This window comes from Dipodomys ordii, unplaced genomic scaffold (assembly GCF_000151885.1).
Source record: "Dipodomys ordii isolate 6190 unplaced genomic scaffold, Dord_2.0 Scaffold21, whole genome shotgun sequence".
Taxonomy (NCBI): domain Eukaryota; kingdom Metazoa; phylum Chordata; class Mammalia; order Rodentia; family Heteromyidae; genus Dipodomys; species Dipodomys ordii.
Genome location: NW_012267237.1, coordinates 9,591,120 through 9,598,525, shown reverse-complemented (window position 1 = coordinate 9,598,525; position 7,406 = coordinate 9,591,120). Strand labels below are relative to the sequence as shown.

Below are 7,406 nucleotides of genomic sequence, written 5' to 3'. Positions count from 1 at the left end.
TACCCTTCAGCTAAACCAGAGTCTCCCTACGTTCTTCCCATGATCATGGGCAAGTTCCAATGCCCTTCCTTTCTTAAACACCTTTAGTTTGGCCTGCACTTAATAACTGTCTTATCATCTTCCCTTCACTTGCCTGTGTGCTTAACACTAGTTTATGCTCACCTTCCTTCCTTTGTATAACACCTTTGTCGCACATTCAGACGCATCAGGTTTCCGGTCTCTCCACTGAGGAAACTGTTCTCAACCCTGGCGACCTGCTGTGCAGCTTGGGAAGCTGCTTGGGAGCTGGAGGTGCCTGGGAATGGGAACGTCAGGAACTTAGGTTTTTCCCTCTTGGGCTGATAGGAGTCTGGCCGCCCAGAGTCTCTTACCTGGAGGATTTATCTGGTGTCCTGAGTTGTGGGAGCTGTGAAGGTGTCACAAGCCTGCTCGGTTTTACCTTATCCAGAGACTAAGGTGTCCATCTGTCCTGCTGAGTGGGAGATGTGATTGCAGCTGTGTGGGGGAAAGGGCGAGGGGGGAGGGGGGAGGCAGATGCCTGGATTGCTGACACCAGACTCCAGTCACCTGCTCCAGACCCATCTTCACCCTGCTCCCTGGTCTGATGGGTCAGTTTGAGGTTCCATTTTTTTTAAGTCGTCTTTGACTCACGCATCTGCTTTCTGGAGTCCCACACTTGTGTGCCCTCCTTAATGCTGGCATTCAGAGCAACACCAACACCCACAGGCTCATCACTGCTGACGATGACTGTAAATAGTGCTATTTTCCTTTCTCCTCCTGCTTGCTGATTCCATGTGGTTCAGAACCATCCGCAGTGAGTTTCTACAATTTTGCAAAGGCTGTAAAAGTTGTTTCGATCTGTACATCTACCCAGCACTGCCTGAGCGGTGTAGGATCCCAGCTGAGCCTTAACAAGAGCGCCCTGGCCCCTTCGCTGGCCTGTATACGCGCAGACCTGACCAATCTTGGATGCACCATCTCTGCCGCCGCAGCCCCCAGGCAAGGGTAGCTCATACTGTTGCACCAGCCCGAAGGTGCAGCTGCGGCCCCAGTGTGCCAGGCACCCAGACTCATCACTGCCCAGAACCCCTCACAGCCTTGTTTAATGTCGTCTCTCTGCAGCTCTGCTTTGTGATGTTTTGGACCCCCAACGTCTCTGAGAAGATTTTGATAGACATCATTGGTGTGGACTTTGCCTTTGCTGAGCTGTGTGTTGTTCCCCTGCGAATCTTCTCCTTCTTCCCTGTGCCAGGTAAGGGTGGAGGGACAGAGGTGTCCCTCCTGCTCATCCTCGTACAATGTATTTCTTTGGAATTTCTTGAGCACACCAACAATGAAAATGTAAAATTTTACCTGGAATTAGAAAGATACAAAGACATCAGCCAATAGTTTGAAAATCCCAAAAACTGAATCAAATTAGCACAATTGAGTTTTTAAGGTTGCAAACACAGTGAGCCCAAAAGATCTGGGATGGAGTTGGGGCGGTGGTAGACCTGCCATCTGTATTGGTCGTGGTGGTACGTGAATCACAATTCTTAGGACTGCATATTAGAGAAAGCCAAGGTGAATAATATGCAACTATTGTTATAAAGACCATATAGCACAGTCATTATACTCAACGAACATACATATTCATGCATACATATACATCTATGTATCTGTATTGTAGTTTGTGTATGTTCTAAGTGCTTACAAATCTATATTCTGTTTCTAAGAGACATCCACCATGCTGCTCACAGTGGCTGCCTGTGGGAAGCAGGATTGGGGGCTGGAAACACATGATTGCAAGGAAGACCTTTCTTCTCTATTTCCTTTTTCACTGGAATTCTCTAGCAAGTGCATATCAGTTAGTCAAAAATAAATTGCCACGGCTGGGCGTGTATCTTAGCATGATACCTTAGGTTTAATCCCCAACAAAAGAAAAAGAGGGAAGAAAAAAATTGCCAAAAAAAACCCCACCCACCCAAATCAATAAACTTAGAAGTCGGGTGCTATAAAACCAGTTAAAGATATGAGCTCTTTGCTGGGTGCCGCTGCCTCACACCTGTGATCCTAGCTACTCAAGAGGCTGAGATCTGAGGATCACAGTTCAAAGCCAGCCCAGGCAGGAAACTCCATGAGACTCATCTCCAATAAACCACCAGAAAACTAGAAGTGGTGCTGTGGCTCAAGTGGTAGAGCACTAGCCTAGAGCTGAAGAGCTGAGGGACAGTACTAAGGCCCACAGTTAAGCACCACAACCAACAACAACAAAAAAAGATAGGAGCTCTGCAGCTAGTTTAGACCAGAGCCAATGCGCACTTGACATCCCATGATGTCCCCAAAGTAGGGGATAAGCAGCCCTCACTCAGGCAGCAACCCTTGTGGATGTCATCTTCTGCATGACATGGTGTAGAAAAACTGGAGGAAATGACAGAGCCCACAGTGGGATGAGGCTGGTCTCTGTAATTTGCAAAGCTCGTGAGCCAGCCCGTGAAAAGCTGATGACACCCAGAGAAAGCTACAATTGGAAGTCCAGACACATGGTTCACTTCTGCAGGGGTAACTCAAGGAGGGCCAAGAGAGCTGGAGAGCCTAGCGGGGGTATGACTTGCCTTTCATCTCCTCCCCACCCCACTTCCTGCCTGTGAGGCAGTGGGCTTCCAGACAGCCAGAAGCCCTGTGCGCCCCCTGCAATCTACTGGATTGGGGCGACCACATTACCACATGACTGTTCCTTTTCCTCTCCCTTGGCCCAATTTAAGTGGCCCTGTCTGTGTCTGAGTGAAGAAGATGAGGCTCTTCATCTCTCTGGAAGAGGGAAGTCACCACAAACCAAGAAGACAGCAGAGCCAGGGTACCATTTGGTGGTGGTGAAGGTGGCCAGCCTGCACAAGGCCCTAGGGCTGCAGCAACAGCAGGTCCCACCTAGCAGCCCAGGCCCTGGAAATGAGGTGTTGGCCAGCATGTCCTCCTCCGGCAGCCTTTGCTGCTGCTCAGGCTGGGCCAAGGGTCTTCTAAGACCTTCCAGCTTTAGGTGGAAGCTAGACCTTCAGGACATCTCTTACCAGCAAGGACAAAGGCCGGGGCCCTGCAGAGCAGGATCATTCACGTGCTGTGCAGATCTGCATGGGCAGAGTGCAGGAAACATGCTGGGTGATTGTGAAATATCAGGGTGACGGCTGAGTGACAACGCCGGGCCGGGGAGGAGGGAAGGAAACAGCCGAGGCTGGCGGGTCAGAACGGGAAGTGGGGGCAGCAGTCCTCCTCCTCCTCCCTTGCCTCTCTCCCCTCAGATGGTGGGCGAGGCAACGGCTTCCGGTCCCAGTATGTCTGACCACCTGTATCTAAGTTGGGGCTTCCTCTTCTAGAGAGTGGACAGAGCTGGCGGGGACCGGGGGCAGCAGGACGGTGCGTGGGCACCTGCTGCGCCGCGGTGGGGACGGGAAGCCTGTGTGGGTCAGAGGCCGACACCAGTCAAGCCCGGCACTGCAGGGCAAGTGACAGGGATCCCTGGCAGCAAGGCCGGGGTCTCAGCCAGCCCCCTGCGGTCTTAAAAATGTTGCCTCAAGCCAGAGGCATTGGACTCGGGGTAGCAGGGTTGCGGCGAGGCTTGGCTAAGAGTCTCTCTCCCCACAGTCACTGTGCGGGCACATCTCACCGGCTGGCTGATGACACTGAAGAAAACCTTTGTCCTGGCGCCCAGCTCGGTCCTGCGCATCATCGTCCTCATCACCAGCCTGGTGGTCCTTCCCTACCTAGGGTATGTCGCTGAGGAGGGGGCAGGCGTGTTAGGGCTCCTTCTGCCGCTTAAGTAGTCTACACAGAGGATTCTGTGCTTTGAGTGACGGCCCCAAGCAGGGGAAAGCTAGAAATCCAGAGGCTGAGACCAGTAGAGGCGCTGACAAGCCAGTCCCCCCCACACACATCCACTCACAGATACTCGAGTGGGACCCGAGAGGAGATCACCGACAGGAAGGAGTCTCAGGAGACTCCCCATCTTGAGTGAGGGGGTCAGTGGCTGGTCAGCAAGGCTGAGTCTGGGGTCCCGGAGTTTGCTGCCATATTGAGGCTGGGAAGAAAGCAGCTGAGCCCTGGCGTGAACCGAGCCGATGGAGAAAGCTGTTCCTGTCCCTCTCCGGTCCTCTTGATTCCTGGGTGGGAGAGGGGGAGCGCATCGCCGCTCTGCGTGACATCTTCACACCAAACGCTCGTGTGGTCTCATCCCCAGGGTTCACGGAGCCACACTGGGCGTGGGCTCCCTCCTTGCAGGCTTTGTTGGGGAATCCACCATGGTCGCCATCGCAGCATGCTACGTCTACCGGAAACAGGTGAGACAGCAGCGGGTCTCCTCCCCGGCATCGGAAGACCCGGCTTCAGGGCTCCGAGGCACACAGGCCTGCGGGCGGAGGGGTGGGCCGCCTTGCCTTTGTCCTGTCCTTTAAGAACCTGTGCTGCCCAGCGTGGCCACAGGGTTTTGACAACCTCCAGCCTACTGTCCTTCACCCTCGGTCGACTTTAAGACACGTCTGTGTTTTGGGCCAGAGCCAATGGTTTGAACTCGGGGCCTTGCATTTGCTCAGCTTGCTTGCTCAGCTGGTGCTCTACCACTGAGCCATGTTTCCAACCATGCTTTTTTCTGGTTATTTTACTGGAGAGAGTCTTTCAGACTTTTCTGTCCAGGCTGGGCTTGGGTTGTGATCCTCAGATTTCAGCTTCCGGTGGGGGCTAGAATTACAGAGTTGAAGCACGGGTACCAGATGTCTCTCTCTAATACTGGTATTAGACAATCAGTGTGACAGAACACCAGGGAAACTAAATGGGTCAGTTCACAGTTTCAGATGTGTCGATCCATGGCTGTTGGGCTCTGTGGCTGCTGGCTCATGCCCAGCATGAGGAGGCTAGGTGGAGCGAGCGACTCGTCTCATGGCGGACAGGAGGCAGAGAGAGCGGAGATATCTTTCAAGGAGTTGCCTGTGCTGATGTCTAGGGGAGAATTCTTCGAGCAGGAGGGAGCTGGTGACCTACCCAGACAGTCTCATGACCCGTGCAAGAACCAGAGTCAGCCAGGAGAGTGAAGAGTGAATCGCCAGGGAAGCAGTGTGGCAGCCAGACCACAGGGAGGCCTGCTCCCACAGGGAGGCCTGCCCCCACAGGGAGACAGGGAGGCCTGTCCTACAGAGACAGGCCTGCCCCCACAGGGACACCTGCCCGCACAGGGAGGCCTGCCCCCACAGGGAGGCCTGCCCCCACAGGGAGGCCTGCCAGCACAGGGAGACTTGCTCCTACAGAGAGACAGGGAGGCCTGCCCCCACAGGGAGACTTGCCGCTCCCCCTATTCCTGTAATTCCCCAGCCAGGGAGGCCAAATGTTCCAAGGCCATGGGTGGAGATCTAGACCTAAGCAAAGTCAGGGCTTTGCCTGACAAATAGAACCTGGGCTAAGTAGGGGCGGGAGTGGTCAAGGCTGTGTGCTCTGTGCATTTCATCTACGCTGAGGGGAGAGCGTGGGGGATGGGAGGCCGGGGCAGGTGAGCGTGGCAGAGGCGGCCGTGAGGATGCTCTGTTGGCGTTGGTCTGTCGGGGTGCTGAAGGAGTGGAGCTGCAGGGTCTGCATTGAGCCCCCAGACTGGCTGAGGGGCTGCTGATCGCTCAGAGGCCATTTCCTAAAAGGACTGGTTCACGCGGCAGCAAGGCCACCTGTCATTAAGAGTGGACGCAGAGCTGTCCCAGAAGGGACCAAAGGGAGAAGTATTCTGGAACATGAGATTCAAGGCGCTGGCGGGTGAGCAGACGCTCCGCTGGCCGCCATGCGGAAACTGGCATCGGATGGCGGGTTCCGCAGGCAGCGGCAGGGAGGTGGGCCAGTGCCCCCAAGCCTGACGGCTTGACAGGAACACCACGCGGGGCGCAGCCTTCATGGCGTCCCCCAGGTTGGCAGCCAGCAGGCCCAGGCCTCTCCCTGCTCACGGGTCAGCCGTGCCCCGCCCCTCCCTGCCCATGGCCCCGCGCTGATGAGTCTTCTTTGCTCTAGAAAAAGAAGATGGAGAATGAGTCGGCCACAGAGGGGGAAGACTCCGCCATGACAGACATGCCCCCGACAGAGGAGGTGACAGACATCGTGGAGATGAGGGAGGGGAACGAGTAAGGCGCGGGACACCGCGGGCGCTGCCCGGACCTGGGGACCTCTCAATCTCCTCTCCCGTTGTGTTCGGTTCACTTGTTTTTTTCTTCTTCTCCTTTTCTCGTTTTGGTAATGAAAGAGGCCTTGATTTAAAGGTTTCGTGTACATCCTCTAGCATACTGGGTATGCTCACGCCGAGGTGGGGACCTGCACAAAGGTCTTTACTGTTACTTTGTAAACACAAAACCATGGACTCTGTACCCCTGCTTCATGAACACCCCTAAGACATGGCTGCCTCCTGGTTGACATTTCTTCTCCTCCCTGGGACAATCTCCACTTGGAACCAAAGGACTGTACCATCGCCCCTTCCTCTCTCCACAGGCTACCAGGCCTGGCAGGCCACAGACTCATTCCTGACCCCGATTGCCTCTCAGAAATCAGCAGGTTAAAGCTCAGCCCCCTTTGACTCGCCTCCCAGTACCATGGCCGTGGGCACAGGTGTGCACCGCGGCCGGTTACGCCCTTCTCCCCTGCACACACTGCACACATTGGAGGTGGGCGGCAGGCCGCAGCCCAGAGCACCATTCGCCCGGAGGAGCAGATGTGTGACCCTGCAGGGCTGACGTGTACAAGGCATTGGAGTAGCACGCTGACGTGATCAACAGCAGCGGCTCACTTCGCCTTTGCCGCGCTGTCAGTGAGCTGCTGCCACCCCACCGTGTATATACGTGAGCTAACGTAGAGTTGTCACAAAGCGCATCTCCAGATGTCAGCCGGCATCCTTCCGCATGCCTTTCCCCCCAAAGCTTGCTTTCACTCACTTTCCTGAAGATGGCACTAGAGCGAGTTCAGTGGAGCAGTCTAACTCTCCGTGTTTAGTCTTTACAGTGAATCTAGCATCTAATGCCAGGTGATTGTTTCATAACTCCTGAAGTAGCTTGCCTGGTTTTTGCCATTCCCAGTCACAACTCTGCGGTACAGGAAATTTGGAGTGTACTCCGGTACCTCTCTCTCACACACCACAAAGCAAGACATTTTATACCAGGTGTCCCCCAAGCGATGCATCGGAAATCCATTTAGTGCAGTCTATTTTTCTAAGTTTTGGAAAGCGGGTTTTTTTTCCTTTAAAAATTATGGACATATTCACTAAATTCTTGATTTAGTCAAAAATAACTAGACTGAAAGAACCTAAACAAAACAAATATTTTAAAGATATAAATATATGCTGTATATGTTATGTAATTTATTTTAGGCTATAATACATTTCCTATTTTCGCATTTTCAATAAAACGTCTCTAATACAA

The 7,406-nt window shown here is 53.8% G+C and overlaps 1 protein-coding gene across 1 annotated transcript in view; it reads left to right on the top strand.

The window, feature by feature from the left end:
- Window positions 1-7,406, top strand: part of Ankh (ANKH inorganic pyrophosphate transport regulator) — a 51,378-nt gene extending 43,972 nt beyond the window's left edge. The window contains exons 9-12 of the mRNA XM_013013847.1: window positions 1,123-1,252; window positions 3,619-3,742; window positions 4,211-4,310; window positions 6,013-7,406. Coding sequence (XP_012869301.1) covers window positions 1,123-1,252; window positions 3,619-3,742; window positions 4,211-4,310; window positions 6,013-6,126 — 468 coding nt within the window. The 3' untranslated portion in view covers window positions 6,127-7,406. The remainder of the gene's footprint in view (window positions 1-1,122; window positions 1,253-3,618; window positions 3,743-4,210; window positions 4,311-6,012) is intronic.